General features: G+C 41.8%; 3 protein-coding genes across 3 annotated transcripts in view; 2 read left to right on the top strand and 1 right to left on the bottom strand.

Moving 5' to 3' along the window:
• The first annotated feature begins 385 nt into the window (after window positions 1–385).
• On the top strand, window positions 386–5,174 carry rpl37a (ribosomal protein L37a). Its single transcript, XM_035533199.1, has 5 exons — window positions 386–576; window positions 2,511–2,592; window positions 3,305–3,433; window positions 4,819–4,901; window positions 5,006–5,174. The coding sequence occupies exons 1-5, from the start codon at window positions 386–388 to the stop codon at window positions 5,067–5,069; spliced, it is 549 nt and encodes a 182-aa protein (XP_035389092.1). The 3' UTR covers window positions 5,070–5,174.
• A 1,904-nt stretch (window positions 5,175–7,078) lies between these two features.
• Window positions 7,079–10,929, top strand: eif4a3 (eukaryotic translation initiation factor 4A3). The gene is made up of 12 exons (XM_027024678.2): window positions 7,079–7,363; window positions 7,779–7,851; window positions 7,998–8,064; window positions 8,198–8,260; window positions 8,394–8,526; window positions 8,610–8,690; window positions 8,863–9,004; window positions 9,136–9,274; window positions 9,495–9,610; window positions 9,891–9,998; window positions 10,428–10,555; window positions 10,711–10,929. The coding sequence occupies exons 1-12, from the start codon at window positions 7,210–7,212 to the stop codon at window positions 10,725–10,727; spliced, it is 1,221 nt and encodes a 406-aa protein (XP_026880479.1). The 5' UTR covers window positions 7,079–7,209; the 3' UTR covers window positions 10,728–10,929.
• Window positions 10,930–15,610: 4,681 nt separating this feature from the next.
• Window positions 15,611–24,870, bottom strand: part of strn (striatin, calmodulin binding protein) — a 32,007-nt gene continuing 22,747 nt past the window's right edge. Inside the window, 12 exon segments of the mRNA XM_035527425.1 lie at window positions 15,611–18,194; window positions 18,317–18,403; window positions 18,887–18,988; window positions 19,758–19,904; window positions 20,848–21,015; window positions 21,199–21,320; window positions 21,843–21,890; window positions 21,998–22,173; window positions 22,691–22,827; window positions 23,070–23,130; window positions 23,132–23,214; window positions 24,252–24,362. Coding sequence (XP_035383318.1) covers window positions 18,025–18,194; window positions 18,317–18,403; window positions 18,887–18,988; window positions 19,758–19,904; window positions 20,848–21,015; window positions 21,199–21,320; window positions 21,843–21,890; window positions 21,998–22,173; window positions 22,691–22,827; window positions 23,070–23,130; window positions 23,132–23,214; window positions 24,252–24,362 — 1,412 coding nt within the window. The 3' untranslated portion in view covers window positions 15,611–18,024.

The raw sequence follows: 24,870 nt of genomic DNA on the forward strand, positions 1-24,870 counted from the left end.
GATAATTTTTATTTTGCGGATGTGCTACTGTCAATTATATCTTACACTAAAATTGACCAGATTAAACTGAGATCTAAATTATTTTTAATGAAACTTCATAGGCATAATTTGCAGGATTATCTGTGCACCTGAAACCTGCCATACCGGAACATTCGAATTACACCCAATTAAAATGTACCATTAACATGTGCTTTTAAAACACATTACGCTGACTGGCCACTTTACTGTTCATCTTGGCATAAGACTCCACTAGCTGTGGAGATCGCTCTGCAGGAGTCTTGGCCCATACAGGCAGGATAGCTCCTCGCAGTTGCTGCAAATTAGATAGTGATGTGCTCTGAACAGCATGTTCTGCCCTATCATAGAGATGCTCTGTAGGATTAAGATGTGGAACCTGAAGGCCCAGGAAGCAATGAAAACTCACTGTCGTGTTCGGCGACCATATGGCCCGTGTGGCATGCTGCATTGTTCTGATGAAAGTATCCTGCTGCCAAAAAGGGATGAACTTGGTCAGCCACAACACTTAGGTAAGCCCTACTGTCCAAACGCCCGGCCATGTGTATCGGAGGACCCAGGGTGTGCAAAGAAAACATTCTCCACACCACCAACCTGAATTGTTGACACCCAGCAGGAAGGGCTTGTGATTGTGTCAAATTCTGACCCTCTCGTCAGCATAGTGCCACAGAAATCCGTATGCATCTGAGTAGGTGATGTTTTTCCACTGTTCGGGGTCAAGTTTGTGTTCTTCTGCCCACTGGAGTGTTGCCTTTGTTTCCCTTAGGCAGCAGTGACACTCGAACTGATCGTCCGCTGTAATAGCCCATAGCCCCTGTAATAGTTGTGCATTTGGACACGTTAGTTCCAGCACCAGCTTTGTGTTCAGATGCCGTTTACTTGACTGTATAGCGCCTGTTGGTCAGAACGATTTTTGACATCCTCCTCTGGCCACTTTCATCAGTGAGTCGTTTATGTCCACAGGATGCCCTTTCACCAGATGTTTTCGCTCGATCACACCGTTCTGGGTATTGCACGTTCAAAGTTGCTCGGATCGCTCGATTTCCCCACACTAACACGGATTCACAGCGAAACTGAGCCAGAAAAAATACCACTACAAAGTAAAATAAATAAATGTAAAAAAAATGTGTGTGTATATATATATATATATATGTAGAGAGAGAGAGAGATTGTTTCAGAGCTCCTTCATCAGCTGTGCAAAGCTGTGGATTTTACTACACACACAGAGAGAGAGTATTGGGTATTGGGCCCCCTTCTCTTCTCTTTGTATATTTGTTCTCATGGTGATGTCATATCTTCTCATGCTTTCTCCTACCACTGCTATGCCGATGACACTCAATTATTTCTTTCTTTTCCACCCTCTGACATGCAGGTCTCCAGACATATCTCGGCATGCTTGATGATATTGCTTCATGCGTGACAGCCCACCACTTGAAGCTCAACCCCAGTAAAACTGAGCTTCTGGTCATCCCAGGTACTCCCAACCCTTATTAGGACCTCACTGTTTCCTTTGAAAACTCCCTGGTATCACCATCCGAAGCTGCCCGTAGCCTGGGCATAACTTTGGACAACCAGTTGTCGGTCTAAACTCATGTTTTTAATCTAACCTGGTCTTGCAGATTCCTCCTTTGTAACATACGAAGGATTCGACCCTTTCTTTCGCAGCAAGCTACCCAGGTGCTTGTGCAGTCTCTTGAGATCTCAAAACTAGACTACTGCAACTCGCTACTTGCTGGTCTTCCTCTAAGAGCCATCAAACCTCCACAACTTGTCCAGAATGCAGCAGCACGACTGGTCTTCAATCTTCTGAAGTTCACACATTACTCCACTGCTGCGCTCCCTTCATTGGCTCCCTGTAGCTGCACGCATCAAATTTAAAACCTTGATGCTTGCCTACAAAGCCAAAAATGGACCAGCCCCTTCATACATGAGGTCAATGGTCAAAGCCCGATCTGTACCTCGAGTACTTCGAACCTCAAGTACGGCTCAGCTTGAAATACCTTGCTTCAGGTCTCATGGATGACAAGCATTGAGACTATTTTCTGTCTTGGCTCCAAGATGGTGGAATGAACTCCAACTTGCTGTCCGGACAGCAGAGTCCCTTGCAGTCTTCAAACGCAGACTGAAGACCCATCTATTTGCAGAATATTTAAAGGATAACTGACACTGCTCCCATATTGACTGACTAATTTAGTACTTATTGTAGGGTATTGTTTATATTGTTTAACAAGCTCTAGCACTTATTACTTATAGCACTTATCATTGTTTAAGATAGACCTTATGTATTTTGTACTTCTAGGTATCAGCATTCATCTCTGTATTCTACAGTATTCTAGTTCATTGGTATGTTTGATTGTAACCTACTGTACTTGGATATATTCTATGAGTAAATGACAAAGCACTTTTGTAAGTCGCTCTGGATAAGAGCGTCTGCTAAATGCCCTAAATGAAAGAGAGAGAGAGTGAGTTGTGGAGTTGGTCCGCCGATATCCCAGAGTGCAAGCGTGCGTGAATGGTAAATCGCGCGTGCGCACTTTATCGTCCCTCTTTTGGCTTCGCACCTCTTCTGCTGAAATGGTGAGTTGCTTTACACCGGCAAAACAATCCACCTAAATCTGGTCAGTCTGTACTGTAAATACTTAATGTGCATATATTGTACTGCTGTTCAAAGTCTACGAAAGGTTTTCATCCAGATAGTTGCTAATAAAGATGACGATTGTTTCGTGAAATGTTCCCCAAAGATTGTTGTCGCTTTTAGCTGAGCTTGTGTCCTATGGACGATGAAGTCCGCGAAATGAAATATATTGTGACGATCCAACGGCAGCAGATGATCTATAGCGAAGGGTTCACATGGTGAAAACTAGCGCTGGGATTTTTTCAAAAAATTGCGCTGCGTATCACAACATTTTGCTGATTTCATAGCTAGCTATCACTAACTAGGTTAGCTGGCTAACTACGGCTCTTGATTACAGACATGGAGTAGAGGCGGTTAGGGGTGTATCCTCTAGCGTTAGATATATAATTTTGCGACAATAGTTCGCTGCTGTGGTGCATCGCTATTGAGTGAATTCAGATGTGCCGAGTCTAATTTTATCCCAGTTGGGTTTTTAGAGGTTCGCAACAGGAGCTCGGAGAGAATGACAAGAAAAGCCAGTTCAGACAGCACGTAGCTTGCTAGCTGCACACTTTACTATACTTGAGACGTCTTTCGGAAATAGCTATAAAGAGACCGTGAACGGCTATTTGAAAATATAAAAACTTGAATTGTTGGCTCTTTTTGCTTCTGCAGGCCAAACGCACCAAGAAGGTGGGGATTGTGGGGAAGTACGGCACCCGTTATGGTGCTTCCCTCAGGAAAATGGTGAAGAAAATCGAAATCACCCAGCACGCAAAATATACCTGCTCCTTCTGTGGCAAGGTGAGTTCCCATTTAGGTGGATTTCCTAAAAGCACAGTGGTTTTGAACAATTATTGTTCATAATGTCTCAAAAAGTTGTTCCAGTGTTCACAAAGGGGGTGTATTTGTGAGTGTCTGCTGCACTGTAAAATTGGCATGTCTGTGATTATGGCCTTTTAATGCAATCTTTTAAGAAGCCATTCAGATAGGCTTTGGTGCATTCACTTTAGTGGCCATAACTTTGGCACTTATAAGGGAACTTTGCTAACTATTGACTTTTTAGATTGTTTCATAAAATCACTATATTGTATTTGAGATGTTTTTGTTTCTATTTAAATTGTTGTGCACTATTAGGTGCATCTTTGCAATCCAGTCTGTTATGAATCTGCATACAGGTCTGTGGTTTGTATGTATCTCTTTCAAGGAGGCCATATATTTTGGGAATCAGGACTCCTATTTTTTGCAAATTATTTGATGTAAATTAAATGATTGGTAAAAGTACTGAACCTAGAAGTACAGTATTGTCTACTTTCCACTACTCTGTAAATAAATCGTTCAAGTGATATCCTACCAAAATATTCAAGGCCTGGTAAAATTTGAGATTTCATGATGCATCAAACCCTCTCCTAAAAATGGTAAAAAAAATAAATAAATAAAAATTGTGAGATGAGGGATTTATATTCTCCTGGCCACACCACATAATGTGCATTTCACTGTGTGCTTCAGATTTGTTTTTGCATATGATTACTTGTATTAATGCACATTTGTGTTGTGCATTCAAATGGTCAAGCCAGTGCAAGCTTGATTGTCAGATACAGTGTAACAAGAGACTAATGAGTGTTTGTTGAGTACGAGACACATGCTTGGTTAAATACATGCACAATAACAGGCTTTAATCGGGGTATGGTTTGTGTGGAAGACCTCCAGTCTTGATTGAATTTACTTGTGGTGGGAGGGACTGAGGATTCGTTCTTGGAATGGAATGATCAAGTGGATTTTCTAATAGTTGCTAGTTACAATGGCAGTATTATTGGGACAAAAAGCATTTTGTACTGGTCCCACGTAGACTTTAAAATTGTGAATCAAGTTTTTTTCTTAATACCACAGGTTAGTAGGGTAGTAAGGTGCATTCAGGTCGAAAAGGTGCTGTCTGAATTTGAAGCAATGTGTGGTAACAAATGTCTGTCTGCACATGCAGCAAAAGTATGGATTTGAGAATGCAGTGTTGATGTGTCCTGTTGCACACTTGTTTTTCAGTACGTCATAAGATTAGTGTTCCTTTCAGGTTTTTCACTGATCAGGCATTAGTTACTAACTGCTGTTTTTATCTAAACAAAGAGCCATTAAATGGTTCTTGGGATGCGGTTACATCTGTAATGGTGTTGCTGATGGTTGTGTACCTTCAGACAAAGATGAAAAGGAGAGCTGTTGGCATTTGGCACTGTGGGTCCTGCATGAAGACTGTAGCGGGAGGTGCTTGGACATACAAGTAAGGATCTGCTGTGGTTACAGAGAAAATTAGATGCTGATCCTGATTGTATACACACACCTCTATGTATACCAAAACTTTACTAACATTTCTCTCTTTCACAGCACGACATCTGCTGTAACAGTCAAGTCTGCCATCAAGAGACTGAAGGAGATGAAAGACCAGTAGACTGGGACTTTGTTTTTGTACAGGTTAACTTCTATGTCTGAGACTCTGCGTTTATTGTGTGACTCACTGAAACATCTCACAATAAATTTTAAGTCTTGAGCGGGATTCTGCCTTTGAGTTTTTAATCATCTTTTTACTGTGAACAAAAACTGAAAAGGATCAGATTTCTTGTGACAAGACAATAGGGTCCTATTCACACAGTAATCTGGTGAAATTGGATAATTGTATAAGGTTTTTCCAATACTAAAGCAAAGTGTGCACAAATTAAGTTTTCTCTTCAATTTGTGAGTGAAGGTCCATACCTACAAAAAGGTGGGTGAGGTAGGTGGACACGTGCTGTGCACAGTGCTGACGTATTCATATTCACCTGAAGGGAACCAGCAAGCTTTCTTGCACACTCGAAAGACGTTTAGATGTTTATTTGTTTGAACACTTGTCCATTCAGAGGTAATGCCTCCAAGATGACAATCGAAAATTAACAAAATTCAATAACTCATAGTAATTGAAACTTGTGGTGCAAAAGTAAATTAACAATGGCCAAAAACTAGTTAATGATGCAAACTACAACACTTGGCACAAGCTGGGATAGGTTCTATGCTACTGATACTAAAGCATTTTCTCAAGGCAAGTATGGATAGTGTGATTTACATAATGGGAGACTGGGCAATGTTAATTTACAATGTTGAAGGGAGCATACAGTATTCACTGGTGGCTAGACATCATACCACCACAGGATTTGAAGTGTTTTTTGGGCCAATTATACTGCAAACATCAAAATTATCATCTTAAAGCCTTTGATGTACAAAAAAATGAGGAAACCTAATATTTAGCCACTTTTATGTGAAACTACACAAGTTAAAATCATTTTTGTTGCAGATACCAGTACAGTCATACAAAAACTGATGTTTCTATTAATTGTAATGTTTCAGTACATTTTATTTTATGATTAAGACCTCACCTGCCTGAGCAAATCCCACACTGTCCTTAGAGAAGCCCAGAAATGTGGGCTGGCCTTAGTGTAGTGCTGCACCACAGACCTTCCACTTTGGATGTAGTAAATAACAAACCCAGTCTCAGAGGCTGGGAAATCCTAGGTTTTCGGGGCTGGTTTCCTCAGCCTAGACTCTACCTAAAAGGTGAAATAAAAATAGGGTAACTCCATGTCTGGTGAAATCACATTGTGTGTTAAAGCATGAAAAAGTGATCTGGGTAAGATGCCCAATTTATGATGAGAACAGGAAAATGCTTGAGTGGTCGATTTTGGAGGGGCGTGTTTGTATCAACTTTCAGTTTCCATAAAAAGCAGGATACCTCCCAGGCCTACCTTCTGAAAAATCAGAGAGGATTCAATCTTCACCTGGCAGGAAATACCGGACAGTGACGGCCTGCCACTCACACTGGCAAATGCCAATACATGGAGGAATAAATCGTGACTGTCAGCTGCCAGCCTTGCTACCCATAGACACAATATTGTAATATGTTGTAGCTTGAATCTAGTAACAATATTTTAACTTGGTTACTGTTGTGTGTTTTGTCAGGCCACAGTAAAATCAGTGTTTGATATTCGCCAAATGTATAACCTATGCGCAGACTCCTGATGATTATAAAATAACAGAAGACGTTGATTTACTTCATAGTATTGACTTAGTGTGAAGCGATATTCGAACAGTTGCTTTTAATATTGTTAATATTAAAATAATATGTTTGAGGGCTTTGTTATTGATTAACATTAGCGACGAACAGCGCGAATAGCTGGCGGCCACCATTGATGACAGCTGCTAGTTGGAGACTGAATTTCTGCTTCAGTGGGATTCTTGTTTTTTTGTACGGAAAGGCCAGTAGTAGGCATATATTGTAACATATATTTAAAACACAAATAGGTAAATCTCTGCATTGTCACCAGTTTGGTTGTGTATTGTATAAACGACGCCCCCTATGTCATGAGCCGGCTCAGTTTGACCACCGGCGCGAGGCGCGTCACGCCCGACGCCATCGCGCGCTTTTTGTGCGTCACTTCGGCGACACGCGGCGTTCATTTTTTTTTCCTCTCAGGCGACTCCGCGTTTAGGACGGACTGGTGATTTCTTTTAAAACATTATTGGGTTTTTTTTATACGGAGATACGTTAATTCTCGACAACCATGGCCGCAGCTGCTGCAAGTGGAAGAAAGCGACTCCTGAAGGAGGAGGATATGACCAAAGTGGAGTTTGAGACTAGCGAAGAGGTCGACGTTACGCCGACGTTTGACACGATGGGCCTGCGTGAGGATCTCCTCCGTGGGATTTACGCTTATGGTAGAGTCCGCGGATCTGGGCCCGCTCTCACGCTAGCTAGCTACTTACCCAACACAGGATTCTAAAACAAACTTTTAATTCTTAGTAAAACGTAGCTTTGGTGTAATAAATGGTTATGCCATTAAGCTGCAGCAAGGAGGCGTTTTGCTTTCTATAAAAAAAATTGCTTGCTAGCTAGGAAGGTAGCATACAATGGCAAGCTAATGTGAGCTAATTAGCTCGCTGTAGCTCCGTTGGCTTCCGCTTGACGCAGCTACCTGGCGTTGGCTCGCTATCATTTTTGTGATCATTGGCACCTGTGATACCCTGCAATTTGTCCTTATAGGTGAGGTTTTCAGAATGTGCCCTTAGGAATGGATGCTTACGGGTTCATCTGTGATCTGATCATTTGTGATACAGTCTGCTCTTTGTTTAGGCTTTGAGAAGCCATCAGCAATCCAGCAAAGAGCCATCAAGCAAATAATAAAGGGGAGAGATGTAATTGCTCAGTAAGTTTTTCTGTTGCTTATAATCCATGCCGCTGTTTTACAAGTGATTTTATTTACAAAATGCGATTAGACATGTTTAAATTAGACATGAGCGAGGTATCCCTATTTCAGATAAAGTTTCTAATCTGACCTGTTCAACTCTTCAGGTCGCAGTCAGGTACTGGTAAAACGGCAACATTTTGCGTGTCGGTGTTGCAGTGTCTGGACATCCAGGTATTTAAGCGTATTTTTTCTTTCTTTATGTGCACACTGCTTCATTTTAGTTGCTAACTTATACAAATGGCACTTGGATGCAACGTTTTATCAATTGTTCGCTTCAAATTCTTTCCCTTATCCCCCAAAAAAGGTTCGTGAGACCCAAGCCCTAATTTTGGCTCCAACTAGAGAACTGGCTGGACAAATTCAAAAGGTAAATATTAAAGAAAAAAAAAGATGTACATCATACTAATATATAATATACATCTATTATTTGGTGCTTACCCCTTTTGACTTACCCAAGTGTCTCACTGTGGACTGTCTTGTACTTATCTGTTGTTTTATAGGTTCTTCTTGCTCTGGGTGACTACATGAATGTGCAGTGCCATGCTTGTATTGGTGGCACAAACGTGGGCGAAGACATTCGGAAGCTGGACTATGGGCAGCACGTGGTAGCAGGAACACCTGGCAGAGTGTTTGGTGAGTTTGCTTGTCTTGGGCTCTTCATTAGGATGTTGTCACTAAGTTGATGAGTATAAATTGTATTACCCTTCCTCCCTCAGATATGATCCGCAGGAGAAGTCTGAGGACCCGTGCAATTAAGATGCTGGTTCTCGATGAAGCTGATGAAATGCTTAACAAAGGTAAGAACACTTGTCCTTTTAAAAAAAACAAGCAATTGATCAAATAACAAAGCCCTAGATTAAGGGGCTGGCGGGCAGGCAGTTGGCTTGAGAGCGCAGTCGTATAGAATACGATGGTCTCTGGTGTCATGTTTTCTTTATTTCCAGTTGTCAATTTCCTCTCTGTGTATAGGTTTTAAAGAGCAGATCTATGATGTGTACCGGTACCTGCCTCCTGCAACTCAGGTGGTTCTGATCAGTGCCACCCTGCCACACGAGATCCTGGAGATGACAAACAAATTCATGACAGACCCTATCCGTATTCTGGTGAAGCGGTAAGGGGAAAATGTGTGCTTCCATTGTCTAATTCCAGAACACTAATAGTTTGTTTTGAGTGTGTTACTTAGATTTTAATGTAATTCTGCTTGGGTAATGTTGAGGTTTAATTCCCTGCTCCCATTCACAGTGATGAGTTGACGCTGGAGGGTATTAAGCAGTTCTTTGTGGCTGTGGAGAGGGAAGAGTGGAAGTTTGACACACTCTGTGACCTGTATGATACTCTCACCATCACGCAAGCTGTCATCTTTTGCAACACCAAACGGAAGGTCAGTACCCCACTCTCACACAGACACCAAAGCAGTCAGTACAAGCAAAAAAGTGGGGGGAAGAGACCGAGTTGTGTCGAATCCTGCCATTTTCTGTTCCATGTATGTGAAGTAGGTGCAAAACTGTAATGTTCTAAATCTGTCTCTGCTCATCTAATTAACAGCGCAGTTGTGTTCTTGGGTTACCACTGACTTAATTTAGTGGCTTAAATTTTTGTAGGTGGACTGGCTAACTGAAAAGATGAGAGAGGCAAACTTCACAGTGTCATCTATGCATGGAGACATGCCACAGAAGGAGAGAGAGTCCATCATGAAAGAGTTCCGATCTGGAGCCAGGTAACCCAAACCTAATGATCTGAGCGTCTTTTGTACTGTGGGCTTAATATAGATGGTATAAAAGGCAGATGTTTGTAATTTGTGCATATTTGGTTGTGTTCTCATATGACTATCCTCTACACCTGTTTTTCTTTGTTTTTGTAACATGCACATTTTACTATGTAGCATTATACATTTTGTATTTTATTGACTGTAGTTTTAAAACATCGAATTTCATGTCTTCTGTAGACAGTTTTTACATGTATGCATATTATGACGTTTTGTACTTGTGTTGCTGCAGCCGAGTGCTGATCTCTACAGACGTGTGGGCCAGAGGTCTAGATGTGCCTCAAGTATCCCTCATCATCAATTATGATCTGCCTAACAACAGAGAGTTGTACATTCACAGGTATGAATACGTCTGCACCCAAGGACAGATTTCTAAGAGCAGAACTATGATATTTAATGGATTATATAAACCCATTATATGTAATCCACATAAAAACAAATGGATGTTCAAATTTCAGCAAGTAAATAGCTGGATATGGTCTTAAAAAAAAAAAGTAGGTCATGTGAATTGCTCATAATCCTTTTTGAGATGAGTTTCCATTGCTACTTAGCCTGATGACCCACTTTTATGACTTTCATACAGTAAACAAGTCTTAAACACTTAAATGAGTTCTGGAAGGATGCGTAAAATACTACAAATGTGAGAGTAGTTCCTTTTCTGAAGTTTGAGCATCACACATGACTAGTGTTTTGCATTTAAAGATTACACTGTAACATTAATGCAGTACTACAGACAGTGAGTGAAGACTCCTCTCTGTTGTCTCTGCAGAATTGGCCGATCAGGGCGTTACGGCCGCAAGGGTGTGGCCATCAACTTTGTGAAGAATGATGACATCCGTATCCTTCGTGACATTGAGCAGTACTACTCAACGCAGATTGATGAAATGCCAATGAATGGTATGTTACTGGGCACCTTCTGGTTGCGTTTAAAACGATTTGCATGCCCCGTGCTGACTTCATGCATGTTGCTACAAAATATGTGTGTTCTTTGTAAACTCAGCTGTATTCTGATGTCTGTCAAACCTTTTACGTTGTCATTTTCTTTTTTCCAGTGGCTGATCTAATCTGAGGTGGTAATGGGGGAGAAAATCTGAGGAGCATTTTGGTTTCATCTGCATCATTTTATTCCTACTTTTTTTGGGGTGGGGGGTGGGGGGTGGTGTTGTCTTTTTATGTAGATGGCGCTAGCCTATATGTTATGGTGCGAGCAGTTTGCCTTGACTGAGCTTTTCATCTTTTGAGGTTTTGTAAATAAAGAATCACCCGTTTCATTTTGTCTTGCTGAAATCAAATAATGAAAATGACTGACTGACTAAATCTCCAAGGAAACATGCTGTGTATCTAAACCATTATTTTTGTTTTGAAGCATTCCATGCATCTGCATGTTCCTTTCTGCTGGCTAGTGGGGGGGAGGGAGGAAATCTTAGATTGCAAATTGCTCGGAAGAGTATTTGCTCTCCCCCCATGCGTTTTGATTGCGACACTAGCTGTAGAAATAAAACAATATAAACATAAAAGGAATAGAAACACCAAACTCAGATCACAAGTTTAGATGTGGACAACATTCTTATCTTTTTACAAATTAATCAGCCTCAAGATCAGAGTGTATAAATATAACACACATACAGCACTGTGTTTAAAACAACTGAGAAAAATCTTAATCCTCATAATAGCATATACACAAAGGCACTGGGAGCACTGCACATTCAATTCCAAATGTAAATATGCACAAAATATCAATTTTAGAACTGAAAATGAAAAAAAAAAAGGCTGTTCAAAAAAATAGCTTGGTCTTCATTTTCATTTACAAACTCGAATATTTACAGTATAAACAAAGTTGTTTACAGATTTGGTTTCCCCGTTGATCACTGAACTAACATTTAGTTGTATAACCTTTATTTCTGATAACTGCTTTATATCTGTGTGGCATGGAGTCAACCAACATCTGACACGTGCGAACAGATATTCTAGCCCAAGATGACTTGACTACATTCCACAGTTCTTCTGCATCCTTGGCTTTTGCATCAAAAACAGCATTTTTGATATCATTCCACAAATTCTCAATGGGATTGCGGTCTGGGGATTGGGCCGACCACTTCATAACATCCATCCATCTTGTCTGGAATCAGGATGTAGCCTGCTTGCTGCTGTGTTTGGGGTCGTTGTCCTGCTGAAACACCTGTTTCAAGGTCATTTCTTTTTCAGCATAAGGCAACATGACCTCTTCTAGTATTTTGATATATTCAAACTGGTTTATAGTGCCTGGTATGTGATAAATGGGTCAGACTCCGAAGTATGAGAAACATCACCAAACCATTATGCTTGCAACTCCATGTTTTACAGTCTTCACAGTACTGTGGCTTGAATTCAGTGTTTATGGGTTGTTTCACAAACTGTGGCCTTTAGACCCAGTAAGAATAATCTTGCCCTCATCTGTTCATAGAATGTTGCACCACTTCTCTTTAGGCCAGTTAATGTGTTCTTTGGCAAACTAACCTTTTCAACACGTCTTTTTTCTGCAGTGGTACTTTATGAGGGTTTGCAAATAGTTTGAATTCACATAGGCATCTTCTGATTGTTGCAGTACGCACAGGCAACTAAAGATCTTTGGTTTCCCTGGAGCTGATCATTGGATGCTTCTTTGCCATTCTTGTTATTCTATGATCTACAAGGATGGTAGGATTTCTTTTCCTACCACATGTTTTGGGTTTTGTTTGCCATTTTAAAGCATTCGAGATCATTTTAGCTGAGCAGACAATTATTTTCTGTACTTTTATGTTTTCCCCTCTCCAATCAACTTCTTTCTCCTTCAGTACAATGTCTGGAATGACCCCTTTTACTCACTGAGCAAGCGCTAAAACCAGCAGGTACAACATTTGCTGCCCTCCTTCTTTAACTAAGGGCCATAATTGACACCCGTTTCTTCATAGAATGAATGAACTCACTAATTGTACTCCACACTGTTATTAATTTGAACACACCCCTTTCATTAAATGAGTCAATTACACCCAATTAGCAGCATGCATGTCATGACTGTCTATTGGTTGCCCATTGCTCAGCTACACCTAGTCATGAATTATTTTTTTTGTATTATTTTGTTGTATTGTATTATCTTTTCTGCCAAAATCAGTAATTAAATACATTAGTGATGTTAGACGCCTATTATTTTGCACATAACTGTGTATATATATATAATCAAAAATATCAACTGGTCAAAATCTATTCTTCCAATAGGTAGGAATACACAAAAATAAAACTTACCAAATTTTACCCATTTCCCTAAATCTCAATTATATTGCATACCTGGGCATCAGAACTTCCCCTCAGCTTTCAAAGCTACCCAAACTCAAATTCAACCTGCTTCTCAAAACAATAAGCAATGATCTCTGTTAAAATAATAAAACTCCTCTCTCAAGTTAAATAGCTACAATAAAAATGACAATATTACCAAAAAATTAATTACCTATGCTCAGTGACTCACAACATGGTCTGAAACATTAGACTTCACTGTCACTAACTACTAGTGGGAAAAAATCGCCTAGAATCAAACTAAAACCACATAACAGAATTCAAAGGTTCATAGGGGGTTAGAAGCTCCAAATTTGCACTGTTACTTTCTGGCTATTCAATTACGGTGCACACTACAATGGAAGAAACCCAAGCGGGCCCATAATTCATGCAGAGATTTAGAACAATCACTAGGCCCAGATATCAGAATTTCAGAATTACCATTTATCAATCAAATACTCAAAAACACTACTGTTTTAAAAATCTGACAGTTGTTAACAGAAAACGTCGCAATGGGACTGAAGGGGTTGAGACCGGAGCTATGCAGTCACGATTTAAGTAGCATCTGCATTAAATCGCATATGGATCTCATTGACATTAAACATGTAGAGCTTAGATTTAATTTTAGACTTAATTTCTGCTGCTATAATTCTAACCAGTACAACGTGAACATAATACTCGAATTCACAGCTTTTAGCTACTATGTTACGCTCAGATGAAACTGTGCCCAAAACAGACGTTGTAATATCTAATCTGAAAACATTTCTGATATCTTATTATGATCTTAAAAGCAACACTGGAAATGTATTTGACTTCTTTTCCCCCAAACCTTTTCCGTGCTTTATGTTATTATTCTTTATGCAATATACTTTATTCTGTATGCAATGTACTTTGAAGTACAGCTGCGATTGTTATACAAGTAAAAATATCTGTGAACGTAGAGTACATGCCGCCTGGGCTTTAGCATTACTAGAGTAGAAGTTTTTGATTGCTCCTTCTCTCACGGGGACGTATCTTTTAAAACAGCCAGTCATGGTTTTGCTTCTTAGTGAAAGCACTTGAGTTTGCGCTGCTTGTGTTCATGATAATTTTTCAAACGCAACGAATGCACCTTTCCTCCCAGCTTGGTCCCAGGCCAGCCGACGTCACATAAAGCGGAGAACTCCTCTGATGGGAGGAACACCCCACTGCAGTCCCAACCACATTAATTAGGCTTCATGCTATCGTATATGCAGATATGTTCCGAGAGTATAAAAAAGCACGATAAATCGGATTGCGCGGTTGACTTCAATGATAGCTATTTGGAAAAGAGCAGCATCGTAGTTTCTACAAACGTTTTAAAATCACTGAAGAAAACATTACTTAACGTTCGTTTGTAGTTATCATCGTAAATAAATAAATAAATACATTCAAGAGAGTTTGCTGAATGATCCATGACACGACAACCGGGATATATTCCGTAATAAAGATTACAGAATGTATCCGATACCCAATATAAAAAGACCAAAACAACAAATTTACTTATGTGTATTGTTTAAGTCTACACCAATGTGAAATACAACATTGTCTTTTATTATTGTATTATATTGATAAATGTTTTCCATCTGGAAAAAAACCCTGAAACAAAAAAAGGAAAATACAACATTAAAAAGAATAATTTCTAATATTAATAATAAAGTATATACAAGAGAATTAACATATTTATCCAATCTATATGATCTTCAATACTCTCTCTCTCTATACAGCCATGAGTTAGAACTACAATGCTGATTCTTTACAGACTAAAATCACATATTCCAGCACGTGCTCATATTTCAGCTGTTACATGAAACAGCAGTTTACTTTCCAGGACACCTGTGATGTTGGCGCAAACCACTCTTTGTCATGGTGCTCAGAGGGTTGTTGGTGTTCCCTAAACACAATACCCTGAAAATAACGGTCTATATATTTTCTCTCTCTGAGTAACTGGGCTGAATAACAGAACAATGCACTGTAGCTGTGACCAAGGCTAGAGCTCATGCTAAATTTTAATCGGTGGTCAAAGTTCTACTCAGTCATCCTATTGTCTGAAAGACACTGTTGTTTATAGACAAAAGCGCGCTCAACATTATGAGCCTGTTTGTTATTGTATAGCTGTCACTCTAACCCTTTATAGGCCGAGTCAGCTAGTTAGTTCCCATCTCTGACCAGCAGGGGGCACTGTAGGACAACTCGGACATCTGACAAACAACCGTTTCATTAGTTGGACATGAAATAAATACAACAAATACAGTATGTGCAGACAAAGGAGGCAGGGACATTTGGCTGAGCAGAATTTCTCTCCAGCTAATATGAATGGCACACAAGGGCTCTGGGGGCAAAATGGAACATATTTGTACATCAAGTAAACCTTAATGTAGCATCATAAAAGGTAGAAATAAAAGTATCTGAGGTACCTTACAGAATTTAACTTGGCATATCAGTTGGTTCCCAATCTAATGATCTGCACATGAAATCTGAGTTTCCAGCCCTGTATTATTATACCTATACCACTCTGGTCATTATTGCTGATTAATGTCAGAAGTGTCTATAAGCATTCATCACATGTTAAACGAATGAAGCTACGGTACATTTGCTGAAATGTCAGTGTTGTCCTGTTTACCATTAAAAGCACACATCACTGGGTCACATTTGTTAGCCTTCTGCAGTTTAATATACACTATACTGTATTCATAAATAGCTTTTTTTTGTAAATAGTCAAAGATTATACATACTGATTTTCTCTCATCTTTCTACAAATATGCACCAGAAAAAAAAAGCATATTTACCAGTATGACACACACACACACACACACACACACACACACACACACACACACACACACACACATACTTACTTTCCTTTTGCTTTGTAATGCCCCCATCATCATCACTTAAAAAGGCATGTAATTCTTGATGAGACTGGCATATGGTCAACCCTTCAGAGGCACCCCCAGAGACACACTCCTAAAGTATTTCAAGTAATCACAGAAAAAAATACAAAGGAAAACAAACCAACCAACAAACCCTTTTAAAGTATCAACCTGCAGCAAATCTTGGTTACGATTCATTTGCAACCTGTCACCAAATGCATGTTAAGTAAATAGAAATACTAGTATTTGTTCTGGAAGGTCATATAATCAAAAACAAGAGCGTAGCAGTATGTGTAAAATGTTGAGATATTTGTGTCTGTTCTCTGGCTTGCACCATTTCCTAATCTCTGACCTCTATCGAGGGTCAGACCCCCCAGCAACACACAGCGTCTTGTACAATCCTCATGTCCTTTCACAGAGTCCCATACAGGCTGCACGTCTGTCCTAACAATGGGCAAACATTTGGCTAGAAAAAGAACCCAACCCAAACGAAAACAAATCTATAAATAAACAGAAGGAAAGATTTTTTTTTTTTAAAACAGTAGAAACCAAGCTGTAAAATCATCCCTTAAAACACTTTAAAAGGGTATGTCGAATTGCGGCAGTTTGTGTCCAGCTTGTCCAAAGTTGGTTCAAATACACTTTGAGACGGTCAGTCTAATTTCAGACCTTGCTTGTGCATCATCTCTGAATGCAGAACACGACACGCATCATCCATATAGCTATATCTAAATCTAGGCAATTTAAAATCACATGACGACAGATTTCATTGGACTTCACCACTTGTTTTCCCTAAGTTTGTTGGAACATTACATTGTTGGCATCACACGACAGTGAAAGTGTCTTAGCTACTCCATGTACAAAACTCCCCAGTAGCATAAAAATAAAAACAAAACAAAAAAACAAACATACAAAAAAGGGAAAAGTATTATACTGTAGCCATTGCACAAAATATACAACTCTATTGGATCAGATACCTGTTCTCTTTAGGAAGGAGAACAGTACATGTTTAGAACTGAGAACTACGTTTCTAAAACGAGCTTAGATATCAAGACCTAATGCTTCCAAGAAATACTGAATAGAAACTATGCAACAGTTACAACTGACAGTTTTGGGGGATTACTAGCTTGTTAAAGGTGCTTAAGAAATTAAAGAGTAAATGCAGTACAATAAAAAAGTCAATTGTAATTAGATGTAAAGCCACAGAGAATTTTGGTAATGGTTCCACCAATAAATAATTTACTTTAATACTATGTACAACTCTAATCCTGGTTGTTCTATAACGGAACCATGGATAACATCTACTTAAGATGTATTAAAAAATATATATCAAACTCTATTCCAGAGAACCCATTTAAATATGCCTTTTGAAGAGAGTACTGAGTGGATGGTGGAAGAGAAAGAAAGAAAAAATTTAGAAAATGTGACAGAAAACATGGGATAAAATAATTTCTCCAATTCAGACATTTCTGACCTTTTAAGCTTGGGTGCTTTGAGCAACTTTAGCGCAAGTGAATCTGAATCCGTTATGGATTCTCCCATCACACAGTGGGCTGTACAGGTTTTGGGAATAAGCCATCAAAACACCACATTGTCAAATAAAACTAAATAGCAGTGGAATGGTGTTTGCTGGTTAAGCAGAGGAGGATGGTTTCGTCAAGTCCGAACCCAACTGAAATCTGAAAGCTAACTCAGAGACCTTGTTTGGACGCAAAGGCACGTAGTCATTGACCAGTTTAAAACGAGAGGAGGTGAGACACTCGGATGAGGCTGGGGGCTGAGGTGAGACAGGCATAGGAGGCTGAGCTGGGAGTCAGTGGAGGGGTGCGGGGGATGAACTTTAGAGCCTCCTAGTGGCGCTCTCAGCAAATTACAGCTGCTGCTGCTGCTGCTGCTGCTCTAGGCTTCTATAGCCGGACGTCCCTGCCCACGTCACACACCCAGGCCTGCCCGGATGAGGGGTTACGGATTTCAGCCAGGGGTTCACGCAAGGGAGGGCCGGAGCTAGGTCCGCTGAGCAAGGCTTCTTAAACCGCACCATCACCACTAGTTCCAAACCAAACAGCTCTGCCTTGCGAGTCACCAAGAGAGGCCTCGGTCTGATCTAAAAGGGGTCTCCCACCCATTGGGTTCAGGTCCATGTCCGGGCCTCAAGGCCAGAGGTCCACAGAAGCAGAAGGTCAGAGGTCATACGAAGACTTTGGCGAGGGCGTCGGCTCCGGCGCTGCCGATGTAGCACTTGGTGGGGTGGAACGCCACGTCGTGGATGGACTCTTCAAACTTCTTGCGGTGAGCCGTGAACTCCTGGATGCATGTCTTGCTCTCCATGTTCCACAGACGGATGGAGCAGTCGTGACCTTTGAGAGAGAGAGACTGTTCACTTACCATCCTGATGTGGGATATGAAAAGATGCCAACAGGCTCTATGCCAAACATGGTTCACCTCCCTGTGAAACAAGGGCAGGGACAGCCCAACTTACTTCCAGACATCAGGTAGAGGCCATTGGGGTCCACCGCTAAACTGGTCACGGCGTCCAGGTGCGCCACCATGGAGTGAATCAGTTTGCCTTAACACAACCATAACAAATGGCATTTTGACACAAATATCTTAAGAAGTAAACTTTTTCGTAATGGCATGAGTGTGGTATTAAAGGTGTAGCACAATGTCCTGGCCTGTCAGACTTCTAGTCTATTATATTTATAATTCTAGTCTTTTATTTTAATCAGACAGAGTTACAGGGAATGGAGTTTTAACTAATATAAGAAATAATTATTTTGTCTCTATCTGAGCACTATGGGTTTGTTCTAAGGAGAAACTCCTGGTCTTGAATATTTAGCTAGACTTCAGAGTCACACATTCTCACACTTGACTCACGAGTCCACTTATCAACAGAAAGAGAGAGCATGTCCACATGTTGAATCATTTCTTGTAAATCATATTAACTGGTGAAGAGACAGAGGGACAGACACACTGCCACATCCTCTTGAGTTATCCTGCGCTGGTCATGGTTTCACAACATGCTTGCAAAGACCCAATGGCCAGGCGGTACCTGTGTTGTTGTCGTAGAAACGGATGTGTCGGTCCTCCTGGGCTGTAATGGTGATGGGCAGCGTTGGGTGACTAAGCACTTTGTTGATGTGACGAGGGGCATCTGAGGAGTGACGCATACAAACACAGCTGGATACCACATACTGAACATCTTGGTAAAAGATGCAAGGTTTGTCAGTCTCTACTCAAAAACAAGGACACAAAGGTGAATTGACACTGGGCATTTAAGGGTTCCACTAACTGCTGGCATATTACGCAGGTGTGTGCAGTAGTACAAATGTACAATCGAAGAAAGAAAAAAGGCCAAACCAAAAAACAAACTGATAAATAAATCAAATTTTTTATCAAGACTATGTTTAGCAATAATTTGTAAGCTATTTTTAAGGAGACTATATTCTGCTATAAACCCAGAGAATTGCAATTTTTGGGAAAAAAAAAGAAAAAAAAAAGAAAAAAAAAGAAAGAAAAAAAAAAACAAAAACAAAACCCGCTACCTCTTCACACATTTTCTATCATCACTTACATTTTTGGTTTCAGTGGTCAGAAACACAGTGAGAAAACCCAGATAACAGAGAGAACCTCCCCATGGCCTTTCTCTGGATGAGGGGGCAGGTTTTTCTGCCACAGCTAGCCTGTGCGGGATTTATTCCCATCTGCTGGCTGGCCCCATGGGCATTCTCTGAACTACGGCGGTAAAACAGCTGATGAGAGTCAGCTGATAACGGGAATCCACATTTGTCATAATTTCAGAACAACTGGAAATCAAGAACTGAGAGCCAAAGCCGAGCCAACTTGTGGGTTTCAGGGCAGCTGAGACGTTGTCAGGGGGACGGCGGCTGGAGGCGTGGTCAGTGGGTGATGGCTGTGCGTACCTGGCTCTCCGGCGTCCTGCGACTCCAGCTCTAGCACCTGCTGCTGGGTCTCCATGTTATAGACAGCTGACCTGCCGTTACAGAAGGCCGTCACCATGTGAGCAGGCTCACTGCACACCAGGTCGACAGAGGAAGGGATACCCAGGTCTACAAGGAACACAAACACACACGCACAAAAATGGCGCATGTAATAAACAACAGTGGTTTAATCAGGCTGATTAATGCCATTTTGAGATGATCAGCCTTGGTTGACGCCTGCGTTCATGAGGCCTACAATCTAAAAATTGCCGACAAGCACAATGCAGGCAACCCTGTTAGTCTGGCTGCTGTGGTGCAGTTAGAGCGCCCCCTTGTGTCCTTTACACCATTCTACGGGTCGACTTCTGTGGCTGCTGTGAAATAGTGCATGCCAATGCAGGATGTAACATTTCATGAGGGAAAAAAAAAAAAGTAAAACTTCAATAATTAGATAATTTAGTTAGAAAATGCGAATAAACACCCCCCACCCCCAACTTTGTTTAATTGCTTAGATTATCTTTGCTTGTAACCGAATCGGTCAACAAACCTAAACAAGCATACAAAAACATGCTTCTGGACAGTTCTGGGAAGGTGGAGAGAAGGTTAGTTAGAACCCTGTACTATAACTCTCATACACTCTGTGTTTTTTTTTTGTTTTTTTTTTATTAATTACCTGTGGACATTTATTTACGATGTTTCTTTTTTTTTTTTTATGATTTAAAATAAGTGGCCTGCAGACACAGACAGTGCAGACAATAACCATGTAATAACCATTTATAATTAATTAAACGTTCATTTCAGTTCAGCAATTTTGTGTCTCATTGTTATTATTATTAATTCAATTATTTTAGTGTTGTGATATGCGCTTTATACATCAGCCATCAGTCGACCTGCTCTCTAAATATAGGCATCAATACTTAAAAAAATTCACATCGGTTGACCACTAATAAACACCAATGAACTGCAGAAACTATTCACATTCGGTTCTTTAAAGAATGGGGATTTCGTTACTGAGGCCCTTTCACATGTGTGTTATGACAGAGAGGAGCTTGAGGCTTGTGTGCTGCGTTACCTTTATCCTCATTGAAGACAGCCAGGGCAGGGGAGGTGTCTGCAGCATTCCACAGCCGTACAGTCCCGTCCGCTGAGCAGGACAGCAGGCGGTGGTGGGCGGAGCTATACGCCACGCCCCACACAGCATCAGAGTGACCACACAGCGCCCCCCTCAGCACAGAGGGTTCTATTTCAGCCAGCGGGTGGGGGATTAGGGGGGTGTGTTAAAACGGCGATGAGCAAAAACGACAAAGGTTTTGATAAGTCTCAGAAGAACAAAACAATAATCAGAATCTGATATCTGAGTGGATTAATGCCACTCAACAGATTCATACGGTCAATACTGAAGTGCAAGGAACTTAGAATCTACCATAAGAGTCATAGGGGTCAATGTTGGGGTTAGGAGTGTTCCAGCTCTGAATGGTTCCATCCACCCCGCCACTGAAGCACTGTTCCCCAGTGCTGCTCATTACCACACACAGAACCGCTCCTCTATGGAGAGAAGAAGAAAGGGTTTACCTCAGCAACCCACCAACACACACACACAAAACACCAGCGCACTACCGTTTCTACGACGATTCACAACTGGAAGCCTAAGCAGCTACCCTTACAGTGATACGTAATTACATGTTTCAACTGTTCCATGAGAACAACACTTGGGAGAGGCAGAGATGCAGCTCTCTGAGTGACACCTGGGACTTGACCCGGGATTTGACCTTGTGGCATGGAACCCCTACCCACTGTTCCAGAATGCTCCTGTGTCCAGCTGGTAAAGGACAGGGCACTTCAGGCATTTTGAGCGCTAGGCATGATTTGTAAACCTTCTTTTTGAAAAGTGCTATATAAATAAAGTTGTTCTAGTAGTAGTACTGGTGGAAGCAGTAATAGTAATAGTAGTAATAGTATTAAGAATAGTAGTAGCAGTTACATTAGTAGTAATAGTAGAATGTTCAGTAGTTGCAATAGAAAGTTCAGTAGTAGTATGTTCAGTGCATAGTCTCCTTACACACTCACCTGTGCCCTCTGAATGTGTAAATCGGCTCCACGTCGAGGGCAGCGCACCTGGGGGTGGAGGGAGAAAGAATGACTTCATCTGTACACATACGGCAATTTTAATGAGCAGAGCAGGTAGAGGGCCAGGGGGCTTTAGGCCGGCGAGTGAACCGTACTTCTTGGCAGGGGCCGTCTTCTGCAGGTTCCACATTTTCAGTGTGTGGTCCTCAGACGCTGTGACCAGCACCGGCTCCACTGGGTGGAAGGCCAAGCCACGGATGGAGTCAAAATGGCTCCTCAGAGTAAACTTGGGGTTCCATGTCTTCCTCAGCACATCTTTGTTATTGGTGATCTGACAAATAAAAAGTGACTGTGACTAAAAAAAAGTGACCGTGGCCCTTTAAGAGCAAAGTCATTTTATAAAAGCACTTCGTTTATAAATGTTTAATAAGAATAATCGTTTACATGTTTAATAAGAATACAGAAAATTACATGTCACATAAACGCAGCTGAAGGAGTCATCTGACACATTTAATGACTGAGAAGACCTCCCAGTCCTAATTAACCCTCATTATGTGTGCATGTGCATGCGTGTGTAGAAAGGAAGCAAACACAGTTAAAAGCCTGTTTATTGGCATTTCTAAAGGAAGCAGATGTCACTGTGGTATAGATCTGCCTGTTCACTCTAGACCTCAGCATTTCTGAGCCATTTAATCCTTATTTATTTGGCATTTAGACATGCAAAAACAATAGATTATGGGTTGATTTAAGTCCATGAAGGCTGAAGTGAAGAACTGTGTTAAGCCCTGCAGGAGTTGTGTGGAGGTGAGGTGGGGGTGCTGGGGGGTGTAGTGAGGGGCAGTATTCACATCATAGGCCAGACTCTCTGCTTCGTTGGCCACTGTGAGCCCTGCGAGTTCCCCCAGGCCAAGCTCTGTCTCCAGCGCCTCATCTGCACCCATTATGAACGATTTACCCGAGGAGGGGGGGAAGGTGAGGGCTTCCACTGCAACGCAACACACACACACACACACACACACACACACACACACTTTCACTCATGTTGATCAGTTGATCCCGATGATGTTAAAAAAGTAATATCAGATGAATGTGTGATATAAAACTAATTAATTAAGCTATGTCGACTTAACCCCTAAACATTAGTTTGTGTTTGTGTGGGTGAGAGAGAGAGAGAGATAGCGAGCCACAGGCAGTGGAGATGGAGGAGGTGATCCAGGAGGACTATACCTTCATCAGCCCGGGTAAGGTCATGCTCGTTGAGCCGGGGCAGGCTGGGTCTGGCAGGGGGGCGCTACTGAGGGCTGCATAGAGGGCAGGTCCTCTGCATCGCGCAGGTTAGCCAGCATGTCCTGGAGCTTGGACCTGTTTGGCCCTGCGACATGAGGTAGAGCACGAAAGACAGAGAGAAAGAGAGAGAGAGAGAGAGAGAGAGAGAGAGAGAGAGAGAGAGAGAGAGAGAGAGAGAGAGAGAGAAAATCTTTTTTATTGACTTTACTTCAGAAAACTGTTGTCTTGCAAATTACTTCCCCTATCAGAGGTTTGCGAAGGAATGAGATGAAGGCACTGCAAATGAGTAAAGACTCAGAGGGGAAAAGCAATAAGGGGGAGGAAGTTAAGAGGGAGAGGCATTCCAAAAGAGGCAGAGTTGTTGGTTGGCAGAGCCTTTGCTCAAGGCTTACGGCAACCTTTGACCCTGTCCATCTTAGGCAGGGCGGAGCCAGCACAAGGCTGAGCCTTGTCTGAAAGCTCCAACTCCCTCACAAATGTCGACAAAGAAGAAAGTGAAAACGCGACGATGGCAGGCATTTAAGCATTAAAGCACAGTTGTGTGAAAACAAAACCAGGAGCAGAAGGGAGGGAAAGTGTCAGCCAGGGCCAGCCAGCACAGGGCCCTAAAAGGAAGGCAAACAGAAAGAACGAAGGTAGCACAACGAATAGAAATAAAAGCATAGAAACGGTGAGGGAAAGAAGGTGCTGGGCTGCTGATTTGGAGCATGGCTGATTTAACATCGAGGTGGAGTGAAAGAGGGATTAGAACACATTCAAGTGGAAAGGAGAGAGAGAGAGAGAGAGAGAGAGAGAGAGAGACAGCTCAGCGGAGTATACAGATGGATGGAGGAAACAGCCTCTACCAAGATATTTCATTAGCATGGTGGTGTCACACACGCACGGACACACACAGACGCACGGACACACACAGACGCACGGACACACACAGACGCACGGACACACACAGACGCACGGACACACACAGACGCACGGACACACACAGGCCTGGGAGCAAAATGAAAGTGTCACAAACACAAAGATTGAGTGATGGAGGTAGGAGCAGGTAACTGAATGGAACTGTGGCTGCGGTTTGGTTCTCAGGCGTGGAGCCAGAGGAGACGCAGGCCCAGTTGGACTTACTCTTCACCCCCTTCTTGCCCTTGCGCTCCTTCCTGTATTGCTCCTTCAGTTTAGAGATCAGACCCTGGTCCACCTCCCAGGCCTCCGACATGGGACTGTGCTCCTCCTTATCTACACGGAGACGGAGGAAGACAATGTTCAGCTGGGAATTTGGTGTGACCTCTGGCAGGGCTCGTCATTGATGCGCACATCCTTCAGGAGCCTTCGGTTACAGCCTCCAGATCCTGCATTGGTCTGGGCGAAGCCATGCTCGTGGAAAATAGTAAAAATAAAAACAAAACAAAAAGTAATAGTGGACCCCTTCAGTTTTTAATATAGAAGCGAATTATTCCAGCCCGGCTGTCTTCCGGTACTCGCGGAACTACTGAACCCTAGCCCTCAGCAGGAGGAAGTCAATGGACTTGGCCTTAGTCAAAGGAAAGTGCGGGCTCCTTCAGCGACTGTCTGATCAGGTGCGGGTCCTTCCCCCCTGTTCTGGAAGACACTACATGCTCGGTACCAGCTCCCGGGCCTTATCCGGCAGACGGGCGATGAGAAGACGTGTTGTCCAAACACACCAGTGCGGAGGACTGAGGGACACACACCCAGAACACCTGCCCGCACTAACCACAGAAACAGA

This window comes from Electrophorus electricus, chromosome 1 (assembly GCF_013358815.1).
Source record: "Electrophorus electricus isolate fEleEle1 chromosome 1, fEleEle1.pri, whole genome shotgun sequence".
Taxonomy (NCBI): Eukaryota; Metazoa; Chordata; class Actinopteri; order Gymnotiformes; family Gymnotidae; genus Electrophorus; species Electrophorus electricus.

Coding starts and splice junctions, on each gene's coding strand:
- rpl37a (XM_035533199.1), top strand. CDS start 386: ATGTGGAACCTGAAGGCCCAGGAAGCAATGAAAACTCACTGTCGTGTT. Junction 2,593..3,304: donor GCACCTCTTCTGCTGAAATG/GTGAGTTGCTTT, acceptor TTGCTTCTGCAG/GCCAAACGCACCAAGAAGGT. Junction 4,902..5,005: donor GGAGGTGCTTGGACATACAA/GTAAGGATCTGC, acceptor TCTCTTTCACAG/CACGACATCTGCTGTAACAG.
- eif4a3 (XM_027024678.2), top strand. CDS start 7,210: ATGGCCGCAGCTGCTGCAAGTGGAAGAAAGCGACTCCTGAAGGAGGAG. Junction 7,852..7,997: donor GGGAGAGATGTAATTGCTCA/GTAAGTTTTTCT, acceptor TCAACTCTTCAG/GTCGCAGTCAGGTACTGGTA. Junction 8,261..8,393: donor TGGCTGGACAAATTCAAAAG/GTAAATATTAAA, acceptor GTTGTTTTATAG/GTTCTTCTTGCTCTGGGTGA.